The following is a 21,436-nucleotide window of genomic DNA, read 5'->3' as shown; positions in this document are numbered from 1 at the left end:
ATAACCTAAATCCCACATTAGCCTTGCGGCGAGTAATATAATGTGAGATTTAGGTTGTTTCGAATCGTGTTTTTTGGCACAATTTGTTTTTTTTTCTTTTTTCTCGAATTGGATAGAATTTTATCTATATAGATTATTTCTGTCGTTTTCTTCAAAATTTCGGCAAAATTTCGTATACGGACTCTTAAGTACAGACACCTATTTCCTATTTTATTAACCGGCGTTACGTGTAATCATTAGGTTTCTAAAACGCAAACCAGGGGCCGTACCACGAAACCGTTTTGAGACTCAAACAAACGTACGAAAATACTGCGTCCTACTCTAACAAACGTGAAATTATGTTGTTAAAGTAGGACGCGGCATTCTCGTCTGATTGTTTGAGTCTCAAATTAGTTTCGTAGTTTGGGTCAGGTCAGGAACCAACCTAACCTTACCAGTTACCCAGGTCCCAGACCTATACTAATACGTGTTCAAAGTCCTCTGAATCTCCTTATTCTTTATTTTAGTTTCGTATATATGCACTACAAGCCAGAAAGCCCAAGAAACTAGTATAATTATCTAGTAATCTTATTATATCATTTATAATCTTTTGAATATAAACAACAACATTCCCCGGACAAGTTTATTTTCATCGCTGTGAAACCTTATCAATATAATTTTACAATTAAAATCAATTAATCCGTACTCATAACGCGAGTGCATTTCCAGCGGTCGGATCGTTTTAATAATTGCCGGCTCGGTTTGTCAATTATCGATTTCTTTATACGTTTATGTAGATAGGGAGCGGCGGAGTAACGGTTTGCACCTTATATGACGGGGACGGGAGGCCGGGGACATTATTCAGGGGATCATTTCCATCGCGGCCGCAGCGGCCCCCGCGCCTTGTACGTCCGCGCGGCGCGCCCGGCATGAGCTGCTAGGCTGTAAAAAACGAACCATATCGTACCTTTTTCTTTTTTAACGTGGGTACGAGCTGCGAATACTCCGACGACTCCGAGAAACTGTCCTTGCGTGCCATTCCGCAAAAACTTTATGACAATACTGTCTATTAATTGAACCATATGGGAATCGAATGCATAAACGCTCGCCGTTTAAAAACCTATTCACTAAATAGCGGGCCGCTTTTTGCTGTGCTGCAATTATTTTGCCTTGCGTTAAAAAATTAAGGCATTCATCATCGATTCCTATCATTTCTGCTCTTAATTAGCGAAAAATTGTTTACAGTTCAAAATACAACGGAAAACAATCTCACTTAAAACGCTCGTTTACGAGAGACATAAAGGTAAAAAGCTTTTATACGGCAGTTATATTTAGTATGCCTTATCGATTGAATGTTTTAATTATATCGGTATGCGAAAATATGGCGAGGTGAGTGAGAGGCGCGCCCTTGCGCGGTCCTTGCGCCCGCGCCGACTTCGTTTCGGGCCGTCCACTGTCCACTGTCCAGTGTTTACTGTCCAGAACCCCCGAAGTGAATGTCCAGTCGGTTTGTTTTCTTTACGCCGCCGCCCGCGCCGCGCCGCCCTGCGCCCGCGCAGTCGCCGCCGCGCTAAACCCACTTCCTTGAGCAACAAATCTCTTCACTTTATATTACGGCTATTTGCTGCTTTAAGTGCTTTTAAGTAGTTTGCTAACAAAGTGGCTGTTATAGTCCTCCTAAAGGCTTTATCGCATCATAATTTTTCGAATGCTTATATGAACGCAACTTTCAGTTAAAGGTCTAATACAATTTCAGCTACTCATATTTATTGACAGCGAGTAGTGAGTACTGTTTTAACTTGGAAAATCTTATTTGGCGAAGACCAAGCAATAAGCTTCTTGTATCCTTTTTTTCTCAATTGATATATATCTTAAAGGGCTTCGGATTTAAGAAGCCTTTGCTTACCTACTAGACAAAACGATGAATTCCAAAAATAGGAAGTAGGAACCGAGGTTTGCTCAACAATAATAATTTATTGTAAGCCTACGTAAACAATAAATATTCAACTCTTTGAAATTTTTCAGGACTATAAAAATGTAAAGTTCTATTATAATAAGTTTCAAATAAATTAATTCAGATTAAAAATAATATTTTTACAATTATAATAAAATCATTGTAAAAGGTCGAAAACTGTTGTTACGAAATAATCATTAGGAATAATAAAACAGAAATGGAAGCTATTTCAGAATTGCGAAATGTGAATTAATGATATATAAATTAGTCTATTAGTATCGATGTATTCCTAATTAACGACTTAATGGCAGAATCACGTATCCAACTCGGCCAGAAATTGTATCTATTAAGTAACTAATTATATAGCAATTTTAGGTATACGTGTAGATAATAATATGTTTTGACTGGTTGATTGTTTTCTCATGTCAGAACATTAATTGTATTCATAGGGTCAATTCAGACCGCAAAGCAACGCGTACATGCATTTCTTTTGTATGCATTTGACAAATTTAGAAATGCATCTACGCGTCGTGTTACGGTCTTAATTGACCCTTAGTTGTTTATGATTGGTATTTGATATACGCGTAGTACCTATAGTACCTACCAGCGGTATGCCCGGCATTGCCGTATGGGGTTCCTAAAACTCAATTTATTTTGCCTTTTTAATTTTTAAAGTATTTTTTGTGATTGGACAAATAAGAATGAAATACGATCCAGTTCAGATATCTAGTGACTAGTACCTATAACTTCCATCGGAAGAAGAAGCATTCACCAATGGTTTCTATGTATAAATACATTACACCTGATTCGATTCCAGTTTAAATCTAAAAAATATTCACTGATACTCTCGTGCGTTGACTTTAAGCGAGGCTGTAATCTTTAAATTGATCTTTATTATACTCATATACATAATATATTATTAAAATGTCGAGTTGTTGTAACGAATCGAGTTAATAAAATCGTACATTCATATACTTATATGGCGGAGCTAGCCTTGTTGACTGTTTCTCTCGGTCACACTGATCTCCGTGTTCGCTGTCTTACTCGTACTAATAAGCGACACTCACACAGTTACACGCACGCACACTCGCGCGCGTCTGTGTGCGTCGTGTCAATGCGGTGAATAAACAGTTTCTGTGATTTTATGATTCAATGATTACAGATATCTATCTATGCAAAGTTGATTATTGATTTTGAAACATTATAGTGTTACGTATTACATTTATCAGGCATACTTTGCAGGTCGACGGTTTGAAACCGCAGATGCTTTTGTCTTGGCAATTATTTCCTGCACGAAGTATCGTTCGTTCAAAAAAATATATAAAGGCACAAGCATACTGAACTTTTAAGAACGCGTTTACAAATTGCTATACCACAGTGACATGATTATATTTTTAATTTGCAGCAAGTTGATGTCTTTTTCAGTAAATACGCTGTGCTGTTTTTATACTAATATCTAAACCTTTGCCTAAATATTTACCTAAGAAACCCGCAGGTGCCTATCAAAAATCTTGGAGAAGATTTAATCAAATTAAAGTTACAAGAAAACATTTGCCTCGATTGGGAAAAACATGGTAAGAGGAAAACCCACGCAGCCTAGATAATTATAATATTTTAAGCGTCGTTCAACTCTTTATTTATGCGTTAAAACTTAATTTAAGTTAACGTTATATTGACATGTACTTGTGTTGTATATTATGGACGATAGTAGTCGCTTTCCATCAGGTGATCTTTTTACTCGTTTGCAAGAGTTTACAGGTTTATACGGGTCCTATGAGGTTTGGTTACTGAACCATCAAGATTAGCGATAAACACAAGCAACGATGATAAAACAATTTTGGATATAGGTTAGGTTACATCTGGGGGCACGGTAGTGCCCCCGCCAAGATGAGCCAAGCGAAGCGCGCAAGGGCACTACCTATCTTTTCTCGAAACGTTTCGTCGTATTTTTGAACCCTCATAACTTTGGTTTAAATAATGCTCTGGCATTATTTAAACCAAAGTAATAGTTGAAATTTATATAAGGTATAATGACATGGGCATAGTTATCAAATGTACAAAGTTTCAATATCGTAGCTATTATACTTTAGATTTTATAGGTGTCCAAAAAAAATTAAAGTTTTTAGATTTAGGGCTGAGTATGTAAGATTAGAAACTTGGCTCTACATGAGATCTCACTACTTTTTGACACGACGAACTATAATATTATGTTCTCATCTTGGCAACATTTTTACATGAAAATGTTTTTGGTGGGATATACTATACAGTATACTCAACACATCACAAAAAAGCGGCCAAGTGCGAGTTAGTTATGTACAACACAAACTATGAAATTCATAGCAGGCAAAATACTTTAAATACAATATACAGTGTTCTCTATTACTTTCATAGTTCGAGGTCAATGTTAGTACCTACCATTTTTCATAGGGTAAGTATTAACCTACCTTATGAATTTGATACATGCACCTAACCATTGTCAAAAGTGTATTGTTGTAGAAAATAAAACAAACAGGCTTAAGTTTTTTAGAGCCTTAACTTAGAAGTTTTCCTCTTTGTATTCCCAAAATAAGATTTAAAAAGGTTCTGTTTTTTTGAGTTGCAATACCTTAAAAACATTTTTGGACCATCATTTCAAATTATATTATGAATCATGTGACAATGAACTGTTTACAAAACATACTGAGTGTCTATAATTGACCATAAATGGTATGCACTGCCTCACTAACAACCATAATATTACAGTTTAAATTATTGCTTGTTAGATTACTTAGTTTTGTGACTTGTGAGATAAAAAAGCAAATTCGATTTGGCAAGCACTGTTATATCCAACAGTCATGTCAGAGCAGCTTCGTTCCTTGCCTTTGTTTATCAAACTACAAAATCTCATGAAATCTCAAACCAACAATGCATTTAAATAGTAGAATAAGGGTACATTTGTTTGCTGTTTGCTGATATTAGGTTTTAAATAAAGCGATATGATTTGTGAAACAACATCCCGAAGTTAATTGGAAGTGGTCGGTCTTTGACCGTCAACAGCGCGCCGAGAGCCAAGAGCACGGGAAGTGAGACTACACACGACGATAGACACAACTACATTATTACCACGTAAAGGAGTGAGCACACTGAGACGAGCCGTGCCGGGGCTCAGCGTGCCGGGGCTCATCGCAAAAATCCGCCTCCATACAATTTGTATGAAAGCGGAAATCCGCTGCGCCCCGACACAGTGTGCGATACGCGCATCCGCTTCCATACAAATTGTATGGAGGCGGATTTTTGCAATGAGCTCCGGCACGCTGAGCCCCGGCACGGCCCGTCTCAGTGTGCTTACTCCTTAAAGCTGAAAACATATTATTATAACTAGTAAAGCTTACTACATACTAATACCTTCTGTATTAAGAGTGTATAATATATTCGCTTAACGCGTGTAGATCTTAGCCTTTAATATATCAAATTTCAAATAGATAGTTAACTAAAAGTTAGGCGTGGTTTTACAGTAACCTCTACCAATATGGTCGTGGTTAGCGTCGGTTGTAACATTTGAACAAGTAAACTTCTATCGCTTTCCACGTTTACAGACGATTCAAACATCACTCCGATGGTCGTTTCGAACATTTTAAGCAAACACTCGAATGGCGGTCGAAATTTTTATCTGTCAAGTAACAAGTTAGATACATTTGAGCTGACGTCGTAAACGATATTATAATAATTAAAGCACATAAAAAGCTGACCACATATAAATCTACGACCGCGGCCGCTATCGCCGTGAATAATTAATACCGCGCCCGCCGCCCGAAACTTAACCTTATCTAACCCCACATAAAATTGATTTTTTATTGGCCGCGCGACGTCCCTAATCACAAAACTCGATACGTTCCGACCTCGGAGAGTCTCCTATAATGGATCCGCTGCCATCTGTCGAGCGACCACAAAAAATCCCACCTTACGAATTTCGAATTCTCCCGAGCGACGTTGACCTTTAAGTCGGTTTCATCTAAATTTATGAAACGTATAAAGTATCTAAATTATTAACGTTCATTATGAAATTAAATTTACAATCGCGTCCGTATTATTCTTTCGCTCGAAAGAAACGTTATCCTCCGGCGAGATGTGGTCTCGTGTGCGCGCGCGCCGGTGTGTGCGTGTGCAACCGTCGTGCGATGGGAAGTGAACCCTTTACGCGGGGGAAACCGTTTTTTATTTGCACTCGGACAGCGGCATCAGGTAGAAAGGATGATCGTTAATTTTTAAAGGACACGCTGAACTGTGTTTACCCGGAGTTCACGATCCGCTGCGAGGTAAATCTCGTGCCGCGGCACAAGGCGAGGTACTTAAAATTGCGTCTGTTCGTTGTCTCCGCGCTTTGCGATGCGAAAGAGCCGAAACGAGTCATTTTAAAGGAAGTATTTTGAGTTTCGTTAAATTGTATGCAGTACGCGCGGCGCGGCGCAGGTACCGCGTGCCCGTTGAAGTCTTTTGTACCGCGAACATTTTTACAGGCGTCAGCTGTCGACGACGTGTGTATAGTAATCGTCAACGAAATCACTGCTTTATTTAGGTACTTAGGACTGACCTCCGCTATTACGTCCTTAAAATTAATTTAAAACTCTTTTAAGACGATGACCGAGGTGAAATGCAGCGAGGGCCGTAATGATATTTCAGCGGCGTTATTTCCAAAAAAAGTTGTTTACTGACCAAATAATTGCGTACTATAATGACCGGCCGGGCCGACGGTGGGCTCATCTCCCGGCGGGCGGGGGAGGGGGCGCGGGTGAGGGGAGAGGGGGGAGACGTCCTCGCCGCGGCCGGCCCGAGACACGAGCGACAGCGGAGCGGTAGCGATAGTGAAATATTAAAAATAAATAAAACAAATTGTTGACAAAGATGTTTGTTTGATTATGTTATTCAACTAATTATTACTTTTTATTGTTTCCTATAACAATTTACGTGACAAAATTTCAGCGATATTTTGCTCCTTGTGAGGCTAAGAAAATTGTACTGCGGATATAGTTCGTCAGCGACCGCACAGCGTGAACATTCAAATAAAATTTTACAACGCCATCATAATAAATCTAACTATAAAGTCATTGGGTACGAGTACTACGAGTATTTAACAGCTGTAGTAAACTGCCCATATTTATATAATTACATACTTATATAGCATAAATCATGATATCAATATATATTGGTAACACTTTCAACAATAAATACAAAGTAAAACATTTCTTGTCGAAAGATTATTTTCTCGCGGATCGCTATTCGCTGTTAGTCCTTAACTTGCGGGTCGGCTACAAAAAGTGATCATTAAAGTGTCGGAGGCGCGGCGAGGCTGTGGCTCTGGAGCCGCTCCCCGCTCCCCTTCCCCCCTCGCTCCCCTCTCAACCCCCCGCTCCCCGCTCTCCGCTCCCCGCCCGAAACCACTCCAGCGATTTTTTATCAATTAACTACCAATTCATAACGAACCGACGTATTCCGTATAATTTCTTAAAATATAGCCGCCAATTAAAAATAATATTCCAAAACATTGTAGTTGTTTATTAGCTACCTGTACAGTGTCCACATCTTAAGGATCTTCAACATAATGTTTTAGAAATTTGTGTTTGTCGTGCCAAAATTATGTATGATGTGATTTCAATTTTAGGAGTTTTTTTGATGGAGGTTTTTTTATAAAATAAGGGGGCAAACGGGTCACCTGACGGAAAGCAACTGCCGTCGCCCGTGGATGGACACTCGCAACATTAGAAGAGCCTTTATTTAATGCTATCTATCTGATACGAGCCAGCAGAAGCTTTAATTAAATTTAGTACGAACATCCAAACATAGACTTATTTAATACCAGCGTTTCTTCATTAGAAAAATGTATTTCTAAAAAATAGTTTTGTCCCGTGATTTAGGTATAATATTTTGTTTTGTTTGTTACTCGTTGTGTATAAGTAATTAACTACCGACTTTTCTTGTTACATTTTTTGGTCTATATGTGAAAACTTTTAATTGGCCTTCATGTGTGTGTTCCATTGTTTATATTTGTATGTAGCCGTAAGTTTTCCGAATTTAATAATATAAAATATTATGAGCAAACCCTAATAAATGCCGTAAAAAATATATAATTTGAAATTCCTATTTATATATTAATACGCGAGCGAAAAACTTTGGATCCCTTTTGACGAAAAATGCGGAAACGTAGGTGAATAAAATTTTGCACAGTTATAGTTTATATGGTGGAGGAGTGCATCGAGCTAATATTATTTTGAAATTATGCTTTTATCATACATTTTTTTTACAAATAAAACATTACACACACTACAACACACATACTAGGAGATTTTGATTGACAAGCCTATAGACACGAATTGTACTCTTTTATTTATGGTTGAAGTCTGTTGTCAAATTGAAAATAGATTTAGTTTTTTATTGAAATTTAAATACTGTTATGCTAAGTAGGTACTCACATACGGTTTTGCTCGATAGTTTTACTCCAAATAGAGTAATAATTACTGTGTGGACCGCAAAACTCACTCGCAAAACTTACACGTGGGAGAGCCATGCTTCGGCACGAATGGGCCGGCTCGACCCGATAAATACCACGTTCTCACAGAAAACCGGCGGGAAACAGCGCTTGCGCTGTGTTTCGCCGAGTGAGTGAGTTTACCGGAGGCCCAATCCCCTAACCCCTACCCTATTCCCTTCCCTACCCTCAACTATTCCCTTCCCTTCCCTTCTCTACCCTCCCCTATTACCCTATTCCCTCTTAAAAGGCCGGCAACGCACTTGCAGCTCTTCTGATGCTGCGAGTGTCCATGGGCGATGGAAGTTGCTTTCCATCAGGTGACCCGTTTGCTCGTTTGCCCGCTTATTTCATAAAAAAAAAAAAGTTCGAAGGCTTGTATCATATTGAAGGCTCGCATTGAGCCGGCTCGATAGAATTAAATTTATCGATTCAGAGTAAAACTATCAAGCAATGCTGAATGTGTGGACGAAAGCCCGAACCGCGGGTTTTGCTCGACGTTATTGCTCGATCGACCAAAACCGTATGTGAGTACCTACTTAGCATAACAGTATTTAAGTTTCAATAAAAAACTAAATCAATTTTCACGGCCAGTTGACTTTATTAATCTGAGACTGTCGTAGGAATTATGTCTAAGAAATAATAAAGTCAACATTTTTACAATAGATTATATTTATATAATATATAATTAAAGAGTTGATATTTCAAACTTATAATATAATTTTTTATTTGAGGTCGAATTTCGACAATTAGGCGATCTCTAGTATTTAATAATCACACACCAATTTTAATTAAAACTCAAAGATTTCAAAATACTATTATTTAAAATGTATTTTTCAAAAAGAAATAAAAGATAATCAACCTCCTCAAACAGGTTTTTAATGCAAATAATTTGAGTAACATTAGAGAATTGTCGATTTTGTATTCGGTGAAACGATTGCTTTATAAAATTTCACTAAAACTAAATTTAGTCCTATTCCAGAATTTAATACATAATTACTAGAATTTGATCACACGTGGAGCACTAACATATAATATTTTATATTGAATATTTACGAAAACTATTTTACGATCATCGAAAATAATATTCAAATATCAAAACCAGTTACGAGCACACAAAGAAATATGGAAATTCTATCGATAATTTTATGTTTTTTCAACATAAAAATCTTTTGAATTAAGCATTTTTAAGCTTGTGGAATTTTCCTTAAACAGAATATATTTTAAAAGCTATATTTAAAACTTAAAATGGTAACGTAGCTTCATAATTTAAAAAAGCTTATATTAGGCACAAGTAGTATTGTTAAAATTATAATATAAAAGAGAGAAAAAATAGGCCAAGAGTTGTGTTTTTGTATGGGAAGTTTCATTATATAAATTTTTATTTTACCATTAATTATTAAATTAAAGTACACAATATATAATTGAGGATTCTGTGAAAATTTCAACTGCCTGCCTGTTGTCATTATTGACAACAGGCAGGCAGTTGATCTGTGAAAAATTCAGAACTTTATCTATAGCGGTTCTTGAGATACATCCTGGAGACAGACAGACGGACAGACAACGAAGTCTTAGTAATAGGATCCCGTTTTTACCCTTTCGGTACGGAACCCTAAAAAAACAGACATCAGGTATGTTACCTACATAATAAATTATGTATGATAAGTACCTACCTACCCCAATAATATGGAGCAGTTTCAATACTTTATATTATGTCGTACTAGATGACCCGGTGAACTTTGTATCACTTGCCAGTTGCCACCTATATAAATATATGAACCTTCCCTGGGCCTGTAGACAAAGTGGCAAAGCGCTAACGGTAACGCTAACGCTAGCGCTACAAAAATGTATGCGATTTGACATAAGTCATCGCTTCGCTAGCGAATACCAATGTCAAATCCATACATTTTATAGCGCTAGCGTTGGCTTTAGCGCTAGCGTTTTGCCTCTTGTCTACGGGGGCTGGACTTCCACGAATAAATATTTCGAGACTAGAGGTACAATCAGCCAAATCGGTTCAGCCATTCCGAGTTTTCTGTTCAACAGACAGACGGACGGACGGACGGACGGACGGACGGACGGACGGACATACGGACGGACGGACACACGGACATACGGACATACGGACATACGGACATACGGACATACGGACATACGGACATACGCACATACGCACATACGGACATACATACAGACAGACAGACAGACAGATAGACAGACATGACGAATCTATAAGGGTTCCGTTTTTTTTATTGAATACGACCCTAAAAAGCGACATTGTTTTATAATAAGCATAGGATAGAATCATTCAAATAGGGACCAGCGGGGCTAAAAATAATGGTCGCTTTGGAGAATCATAATAATATGATTAATTTTTTTAGAATCGCAAAATGATCACTCTGCTTGCAAATCATGTCTAGTAATTCGTACTAATTTGACATTCGTTAGTTTGACGTTTTGACAATTCATTTGCTGAACTAATTGAGAGGAATTGCTAAATGTGACCATTTGAGCCCCGCAGGTAATTAAGATTGGCTTGATCCTTTCCTTGATATTTGCTGTTGATGTTTTTCCTTAGTCCGAAAGTCATTATGTAAAGTCGAAAGCGGATCTGTCCTACTACTTATGAACCTTAATGCTTGGTAATAAGATGAGCGGGGCTAAAATGGTCACACTTAGCGATTCCTCTCAATCAATTCAGCAAATGAATTGTCAAAACTGCCAAAGTGACGAATGTCAAATTAGTACGAATTACAATCAGAGTGACCATTTTGCGATTAAAAAAAATGAATCATATTATGATTCTCCAAAGCGACCATTTTAGCCCCGCAGAAAGATGAACGGAACTTTTAGAAAAGTCTTTTATAAGTGTTTAAAATCCACAATAAGCAAATTTTATAAAATTTTAACCAGTTAAACAGAGGTTGATCTAAATGTATACGAGCATCTAGGACCATTGACCACACAAACACACATTCATATTTTAGAAGAAACCGAACCCTGATACTGTTATTTCAATCCAACTTTAATACTACATCGATTCAGTCCAGGTGATTTACTATTAACACCTCCATCGTGGGTATCGCAGACACAATAAATTTTCAATTTTTATGCGGCAGTCGGCTGCCGCTTGGGGATTGTTGGGTTCAATAGCAAAATGATATTGTGAGTTGTGACTTGTGACGAATAAACGTATGATTTTTGGAGATTTGACCATGCAGAATTCGTTTGTCGCTGCCGCGCTAGTTCGAAGTCGTATGACAATCATTTTGCAGTTTAGACATGCAGTCTCGCCAAAACTACATAGAATTCAAACCATTTAATATGACGTATCTCTTAGAATCGGACAAATGATGTAATTTTACCAGTAAAACGACGCGGTTCACCAACTTCATTAGTAAATAATCAAATCGTTACAACTTTAAATGTATACTAGCGACCCGCCTCGGCTTCGCACGGGTATACCTGAAATATATAGCCACTGAAAAAAATATTAAAATCGATTCCGCAGTTTTCATTTAAATTCGTTATTACTACCCGTGGGCCGTGGCCCGCATTGGTCGGTACCGCCGTAAAAGCTACGTCTCCGCTAGCTATGCGTACAATTTTTAAACATGTAATATATTCGAAAATATTCATTTAAATTATATGCTGTAAAGGGCCATATAGATCTATATTAAATCAACAATGTATTTAAAGTGTTTAATTGAATAAGGATTAATGTCGTATTGGTTAAAATCGCTTCGAAAATTAGCCATTATTTGTCGTTAAAAGTAAAATATGACAAAAAACTATTATTGTGGGATATCCATAAGAGATAGGCATATACCATCGCGGAGTTTTCTGTAGACCTTTTCATTATATTCAATACTTGGTACATTATTTTGATAAATGTCGTAGGGTTCACGCCTGCGTTTGCAATGTAAGCGGAAAAAATGTAATTATTTACGACATCACATTAGAAACCCTAACAATAACAGTATTTCTCCACTATTTAATTAATGTTATTATACTTAAAAACCTTCCTCTTGAATCACTATCTATTAAAGAAAAGCGCATCAAAATATGTTTTAAAGATTATAGGGAACAAAGGTACATGAGGGAAAAAAACGACATTGTTTTATAAAATGTATAGAATATAGATTAAAACTCTCTCACTCCATCCAAACATACCGTCAATAAAAACATTGAACCTTTAGTTTCACCCATGAATTCCGAGATTTCGACACCATACAAAAAGCTACGCCTCTGTCGCGGGGCATGATGGCCAAGTTCAAATATCATTTAACATGTATGTCATAATCAGTCTTTGGTACATCTCGTTGACACATTATTGTAAATGAATGGAAACGAATGGAAACTTGGAATGTTAGACTAGGCGTTTGTATAGGCGATTCTGCCTTTATAGAACAATAAAGATAAAACCACAAAAAGTAGTAAGTACCTGCTAATGATTGTATAAATTAATGCCTATTTACACTATAATTATATATATTGTAGGTACTGTGTACAACGAACACACCAAAAAAACTTTTATTAATAAATTTAATTTGAATACTTACACAATGCTGTAAAACTAAAACAGGAAAAATGTGTGCGAGTATGTGAACGAACTGCGAACACGACGCACCGAATAGTGGAGCGTATAGTTATTCAAATCATGTTCAAATGGTGCAAATTTGAGGCGTGTACGAGAATTTCAAGTTTCATGAGCGAGCGATGCACACTCGCGTATTTACATTACGTCGACGTCGTACTGCCGCAAACTGTGAATGACAAACACGTGGCCGCTCATTACGTAGACACCTAGACATCAATGTCAGTGAAAAATTAACTATATAACGTCCATTATGGACGTTAGATTCTTAGATCTGATACTCCATTGTAAATTACTAAAAGTAGTAAAATACACATCTCTCGAAATTAGCTTAGAATGATATTTATTACTTATTTTACAATACGGGATATAAAATTTTACACTTTTATCTTATCCTCAAAAGAAATAAATTATTTCACACATTACCATCTCATATACTATTACTGGTTAAGTGATTTTAGTTGGTTACAACTATACCGATAGAAAGTCCCCAAATGTTGCTTTAGATGGTTTTGGTGATTTTTGTTGACACAACATCAACTTGTAGTTAATACTTTGCCTAAGTAGTAAATTATATCATGGTAGGTATATGGTATAATTAACTGGTATAGTTACCTCAAAATAGCATTCAGTATTAATGGATACATACGATCTTTTGACTCGACTTGATGATAGGAAAAGGAGTAAATTCTTGAGATTAGAACTTATAAATTATAATAGAAGCTTTTCATAAAAACCCCTAGAAGACAGTTGTTTCTTTGAATGAAACAAACCATCTTGCCTGTACTTATTCAAAATGATATAACATTATATTATTATTGATACTTCGCCGCATGTCGTCGAGAGGAGGTTTCTTCCACAATATCGTTCAATAAGAAATTTCGTAAGCAATACGATAAATGATTACAATCTCACGATACAAATAAGATAAATGAGTTCCGGGTCATAAAAAGGCTGTTTCGTTTCCGAGCATAATGCAGATATATGAGGTAAATCCGAGGTGAGCCCAGATAACATATTTTGGTATAAAATTTTATAAAATAATGTAATAAAATTTTATAAAATGTGTAACGTGTAAGTAATGTAATATTGTTACTCCCATAAAATACAATTCCGGATCCATAATAATTGAGATTCCTATCTAGACCTTTTATTATTATTTTGATGGATCCAGTCTGTCTACATTACATTTATTTTATAATCGTTAGACTTACGTTTTGCAGTCATTTACTTGGCTTACAGCTCGACTATATGTGATAGATCAGTGAGGTTAAGGCCGCGGAGCGCCTAAAAACCAAAACACAGACAAAAGAGATCAGATACTAGATAGATCTCTTTTGTCTGTGTTTAAGATGCAAATAGGTATTATGATCTTTGTACGACAAGAATGCTTTTGCTTTGGTTAATCAGTTGATTATAAAACATCTAGTAGAAAATGATGGTAGAGACGTGGCTCGGCAAGTTCAAGGTGAGCACGTCGCTCCACCCACGCGCCGCTGGCGACCGTTACTGGACCTCGCGCCGAGCGCCGATACCCGTAAACATTTGTTTCAAAAGAGTTGTCCCAACAAACTAACAATGTCATACCTCGTAATTAATTCACGCAATTTGTTCATTCCATCTATTTAACCGATTTAGCTTATTGTTTACACTTCCTATGTCTGACCGATTCGACGGTATGCTTATACTTACGAATAAAATGAATACTATCAACAGGAGACGACTCACCTGGGTATGGTGATGACCTGTCCCAGCTCGTCGGCCAGCACCAGCACGGTGCCCTGGCCGGGCGCGCCCACCACCACGGACACGCCGCCATCCACCAGCTGGCCGCTGCCACTCACTAGCTGTCCGTCCTCCAGCTGGCCGCTGATCATCTCGACGCGCTTCTGGTCCGGCGTGGTCGTGTATATGACCGTCTCCTTGTCGTCCTCGTAGATGAGGTCGATGGGCGTCTTCTCGTCGATGGCCTCCATGCCCTGGTCGTAGACATCGGGCTGCACGGGCACCTTGCTGTCGGGCGCGTATGCGGCCAGCTCGTGCGGCGAGTGGCGGTAGGAGTGCGCGTCCGGCGGGTAGCCGTCGTCCGAGTCCATCTCCACCTTGTGCGGGTAGTAGTCGTGCGCCGGCTGGACCGGCGTCATGGTGGCCAGCACGTGCGCCGGCGCCGGCGAGCGCGGCGCGGGCGACGGGCTACGCGCGCGCTCGCACACCGGGGACGCGGACATGGCGCGGCGCGAGCCCCTCTGTCACGAGCGCCCCGCGCTACTCTTCGATGACCCAATGCTGCTGATATCTGAAAACACCTCCCCGTCAACCTCGTGCGTCGCGCTACACCGTAAACTCGGCATCGGTCCGGGCCCCGGGGGTCCGACGTGCTCGTTCGCCGCGGCGCGTGTTCGCCGAGTGACACCCTCGTCCGTCGAGGTCGGTCCGGGGTCGCGATAATATTTTCAAAAATATCAAAACGGACTCCCGCGAGGTGTTTCCCCGGCGGTCGAAGTGATCTCGAGCGTGAATAATGACGCTCGCCCGGTCGCGTATCGCTCGTTCGCCGGCGCGAGGAAACGACATCAGCTGATTCAAATCCAGTTAGAACAGAACGAGTATAAAGTGGCACCTGATCGCCGGGAACTCGAGAAGTGGCCGAACTCGTTAAGGAGCCTCGCTGCTGCGCGCCGCGACGGCGGGCGGCGGGCGGCGGGCGGCGCGGACCACCACGGCAACGGTACAAACTGGATGTGCTATCGCCGCCACATGCTCGTCTGACTTGTCGGATTTGACTTAAGACAAAAGTAAACAAACAATGAGCGAGGTGGTTTTAGATTTTTCGATGCATAAGAGCGAATCGCAGTTTATAACTGGTAGCAAAACTGGAATTACTATAAATTTCTATATTAACCAGTGTCCACGAGATGATCGAATGTAGCATACGAACATGAAAAGTAAAGAAATAACGAGATTAATCGACCGACTCCCGAGGCCCAAGGATACATTAAAAAGTTGGAAATTTATCTCTGCTGGTCTGGCTGATGAAGAATTACTTACGGAGGAAAAGAGACGGAGATATTGTCCAAACCGTCTAGCCGAATGCGCTAGAGTGGGAGAGGTAGAGATGACCAGATCATTCGTATAGTATCTTATGTTTCCAATTTGGTTTCATTTAATTCTTAAATCGCTCTTTGTTTCGAAATAAGTTTTGCCATCTGTTTTATTACTTTAATTTACGATTATCTACAAACTTTTATAGGAGTCCTATTACCTATACCTATCTGAGCAGTGAGCACACAAGTTAGAACATTAACGTCATAATAATAAAGTCGTAGTACATAAATTATTACTACATAATGTATAGAAGCGCCTTTACACAAGAAAAACGTTCCCAGGTAAGTATGCTCAGTTCTCAAATAAATAAAAACATTACAATAATAATTTCGTAACAATGAAGTTACTAAGTATAATTAATGAGACGCGAGTTTGGTTAAACATTTTGAGGAATTTAAATAGCAGGAACTCATCGAAACCGAGATACCGATCGTGTATAATGAGCATTACTTGAAAAAATATAAACGCTATTGCCCTGCTATAGAAGGAAAATAAAACTACAACAAAAAGGCTCTGCGGCGAGGCTGCGGTGTGCATGTGTGGCGGGTTGCACACAGCGGCGCGCTGATACGTCGCGCACATACACACACAAACGCGCGCGCGCGCTCGATCGCGCCTGTGAGACCACTTAAGTTTTATGTGGATATTCACAGACTACACGACTACATTGTCGGAAGGCGAAGCATCGAATATTATAAATATTGCAAGCATCGGCTGTAAACATACACAAGACGAACGAACAACACCACGGCAAATTCCACTTCACCGATCACGATTCGCGGCCGGACTTACTGGGTATCACTCGAAAATATCATCGAAACGAACGAGCACGTCATCGGGCCACTGGAGCGAGTTCGGGGACGTCGACGGCGCGGGCGTCCAGGCGCAGGTCGTCACGCATGCGCGTTAAACTAGTCTCGTGACGTCACGGCCCGCCCGGTAAATTACAAAACCGGCCGTGCAGCCCGGCGGACGGAACCAGCGCACGAGTCGGCGCAGTGACGAACGCGCAGTCGAGCGACCCCGACGCGCCGTCGGGGTGTACGTACCGTGGGCGGCGTCTCGACGCACGAAAGGCGCGGGCGCGGACACACGAGCACGCGGCGAGCGGCGCTACGGAGCGCGGGCGCAGGTGCTCTGAGCGCAACAGCCTCCGCGCGCCGGCGCCGCCGCCCGCCGCGCCCCCCCGCGCGCCCGACGCAACCTCTCGCACGCACCAAAACGATGAATTTATCTTCGGCGCATGTTGGCCCTCCTACCCGAGGACATTGCCCAAGGTACTTCGATGTCCCGATCAAAACTGTTCAATTTATCTATCCCTCGAGAGGGCCTCGTGTCGTGCGACAGAAATGAACACTAAAGCTGAACGTTATTGTTTGGTTCCTATTGGGTGCTATACTATAAAATTAAGGATATGCGGTCATCGACTAAGTATTTATTTTCTTCTATTTGGGCCCTTCCGAACGACATTACTTAAAATTATATATATACTCAATTTCACGTCGATATAAGCAATATCGACGCGAAATTGAGTTGTACGATGCGATTTTTTCGAGCGACCCATTTAATAATCTTGAAAGTCTGCTGGTTTTTAATTTAAATATTTAAGGCATTACGTTCGTATGGCGTATGTGTGCCGGCGACCGCAGCATCGCCGCAGGCCTCGAAAGCCGCCAGTTATCGCAAATTATTGCATCAAAATCGTCGCATGAAAAGCCTTATATATTTTATGAGAAAATAGTTATGGTATGCGCACCTTGTGCATACCGTTACAATATACAAATAAATAATAATACTTTAGTATAATTAAATATAGTACATAAACCATTTGTACGGTACGGTAAAATAAGTAAGTAAATATTTTTCAACTTTTTAATTTAATTCGTGCTCTTATTTAGTTGGAAATTGAGCAAATTGCGTATAGAAGTTGTCTCCCTGCAGCCCTGGCCTGCAGGGTGACTACTTACTTACAGGCATACGCGGTTTCAGAAGTCATTTAAAAGGGGCCCACACTCGCAATTTGCCACGTCGGGCTCCTGACCAAAAAGGGCCCCGGCCCAAGCAGTGCCGAGCTCAGATTTTTTAAATCTAAATATGTATAATGTGATTTATTTCTGTGGTATCATCAAAATTTGGTATTACATTCACAAAAGTGGTGATCTGATGAAGGATCCATAAGTAATCGAGAGAACTCCTCTAAATTTATAGGGAAACGTATGGTGATTTCGGTTTCGTCAGAAGTATTCTAAGCATATTATGCTACCAACAAGTAAGATTTTGCACCGAGGTATACCTGGTATACCGTGGTTCGGAAGGTGCTGAGAGAATCCTGATTCTTTATAGATACACAAGTTTGGGAGTTTCGGCGTTGTTTTAAGAACGGAAAGCATAATATGCTACTATGCAAATTACATTCATCAATCATCATCACTACCATATTATACCATGTTATTGGTACTTTTCATAGTCTTTTAGATCGAGACTCGAGTTTGTCAAGCGATAATAAAAAAAAATCTATACCTACTTTTAAAATATATATTCTAAACCTGAAGAGTATGTTTGCTTGAACGGAATCGGAGGAACTACAGGTCCGATTCAAAAACTTATTTCAGTGTTAGATAGCTCATTTATCGAGTAAGACTATAGGCTAAGACTAATACGACCGAAGAAACTCAGGAAAATGTGGGAAAAACGGGGGAAATATTAGAAATTACGAACTACTGGAGCAATTGCATATGGCACATTGAATATGGCAATATTGGGCACAGATATAGAGTAGACCACGTGAAGGGAGTAGGGTCATAAGAGCAATTTTTTATGGGAAAATGTTTCCGTAAAATTCCTAATTTACGCGGGCGAAGCTGCGCGGGACATCTAGTTGTAAATAAATTGTTTACAAATCTAAACGTAACCAATAATATTAAAGGTTTATAAAGGTTGATTGGTTTTGATGGAGTGAAACCTGTCAAAATTTTTGCTACGTATTTACTTATTTCATGACCAATAGAGGCAATTTAGAGGCATCTTACAGATCTAAAAACAATTTAAAAGCTAATTACATCGCCTCCAGCCTCGAATTAGCTTCTTATATAGTAATTTAAAAGCATTTTACAGATCTAAAAACAATTTGAAAGCTCATTACATCGCTTCATGAGTTTACATAGTGAATTAAATGGCTTTCAGCCTCGAGTTAGCTTCTTATATTATTATAGTAATCGGCAATTTATAACACTTTTATGCAATTTAAGTAGCATCGCCATATTTTTTGACATTCCTATGGTATGAATTATCGATTTTAAGGTTTTATTTATGTTACATCTAATAATAACGTTTTTAACAGTCGTTTTTGTTACACAAAAAAACATTTTAATTATACATTCGGTTTTAAGAGAAAAAGTATAAAAATGGTTAATGCTAAATTGCTACAGTTAGCATTAATGGGTGAATTTCCCAAACGGCTTTTTTTGTCTTCGTTGAAATTATTATTAAAAATTGAATATTGTTGTAAATTATTTGTTTTAGTATTCAATGGGTATGGGGATTGTGAAAAATATAATATGCCTAGGACTATTACAATGGCAGAAATAAATAACTTAAAGATTTTTATCAAATCGGTGCTGTCCCTCTACTTTTTTTACAAACAAAAACGGTTATATACTAACAAATATGAATAATTTAAGGGTATAACTTATATTATATTTCATTATATAATTAACGATTATAGTTACTTAGAGGCACAAATATACTTGTCCTGAGAATTTTTCTCATACCGCTGGATAAATTAAGCATTACTTTTCATTGACGAGTCGGACAGTCTCTCCATCCCAATTTTTATCTTTTTTTTTGTATGTATGTTCAACGATAACTCAGCCGTTTGTAATCCGATTTTCAAAATTCTTTTTGCGTTGTATAGGTTTTACCTCGAATTTGGTACCATGTTCACAAAAGTGGTGATCTGATGATGGGATCCTGGAGGAATCGAGGGGGCTCCTTGAAATTTGTATGGAAACATATAGTGATTTAAATTTTTTCTGAAGTATTCTAGGTAAACGCTACCAAAAAGTAAGATTTCGTACCAGGGTATACCCTGAATCCGAAGGTACCCAACAGAACTTTTGGATCCTTATAGATACAGGTTCGGGGATTTCGGCGTTGTTTAAACAACTGAAAGCATAAGCCAACACATCAATTTAATTGATCATCATCATCACAATCATAATTATGCCATCACATTATGACCCAATTATTAATGCTTTTCGTGATATTTTGCATCGAAGCAGATGTTTTTGATGATTATTTTGCTGTTTGTGGACCGATTTTCAAAATTCTTGTGTTGTTGTATAGGATATAATCTTGATTTTGTATAATAATTACGAAAGTGGTGAGCTGATCTATGAGCAATCGAGGGAAGTCCTAGAAATTTATCAAAAGACTCGTAGTGGTTAAACTTTTGTTTCTAGTAACTTAAACATATGTTACGAATAAGAGAAAGTTCATACGAAGGTGTCTCTAGGTCCAAAGGCACTGAACAGAACTCCTGAACCTTTAAGGATAAAAGTTTTTAAATTGCAGCATCGCTTAGATAACTGCAAACATTTACCATAATTTCACTTACAGTAACATAATGTGAATAGTTAACATTCGTAGTGGTTATTTACGTATAAAGCCTTATCATGTAGATAACTAAAAAGAGTGAAATTATTATTTTTAACAAAAAATTAAAACCGACTTCCAAGGTAAAAACAATAATAATATGAACTAAAAAGTATTAAATAACTCTTACTCTATAATAGTGCCTTTTTCAGAATTCATCTAAATCTCAACTATTTCTGTACATACTACAGTCTTCGTTACTTTGAACTTTGAAGTCGGTACCAGTCTTAAAAGCTTCAGATGTTTTGACATTGACTGAACTCACGATAAAATTAGCTGGTACCGACTTCAAAATAATGAAGACTGTAGTATGTACAGAAATAGTTGAGATTTAGACGAATTCTGAAAAAGGCACTATTATAGAGTAAGAGTTATACTTTTTAGTTCATATTATTATTGTTTTTACCTTGAAAGTCGGTTTTAATTTTTTGTTAATAATTTACTCCTTAGTGTGTGCTTCCACGCAGTCAAGACGGACTTGTGTCAAAGCGCTGCATATTCCCGCCAAGAACATAAGTATGCCATTAAATATGCTCTCGGACAATAATTTTATACTATCGGTGATTGAATTTCTTTAAAATGTAATGAATAGTTTTCAAATTGTTGTTTGATTCTAATGAATGTAGTAAGTGATTAAGCTTCATTA

At 38.5% G+C, this 21,436-nt stretch overlaps 1 protein-coding gene across 4 annotated transcripts in view; it reads right to left on the bottom strand.

Moving 5' to 3' along the window:
- Positions 1–17,247, bottom strand: part of LOC121730778 (protein grainyhead) — a 115,043-nt gene extending 97,796 nt beyond the window's left edge. The window contains exons 1-2 of one of the 4 annotated variants that reach the window (XM_042119970.1): positions 17,187–17,247; positions 14,761–15,328 (exon numbers count right to left, since the gene is read on the bottom strand). In XM_042119970.1, coding sequence (XP_041975904.1) covers positions 14,761–15,260 — 500 coding nt within the window. In that variant the 5' untranslated portion in view covers positions 15,261–15,328; positions 17,187–17,247. Of the gene's footprint in view, positions 1–14,760; positions 15,848–16,962; positions 17,130–17,186 lie in introns of those variants that run through there. The other 3 variants (XM_042119971.1, XM_042119972.1, XM_042119973.1) reach the window with 3 other exon arrangements.
- Between the last annotated feature and the right edge of the window lie 4,189 nt (positions 17,248–21,436).

The sequence above is a fragment of the Aricia agestis genome, chromosome 9 (genome assembly GCF_905147365.1).
Source record: "Aricia agestis chromosome 9, ilAriAges1.1, whole genome shotgun sequence".
Classification (NCBI taxonomy): Eukaryota; Metazoa; Arthropoda; class Insecta; order Lepidoptera; family Lycaenidae; genus Aricia; species Aricia agestis.
This window is presented reverse-complemented; position numbering and strand designations above follow the sequence as displayed.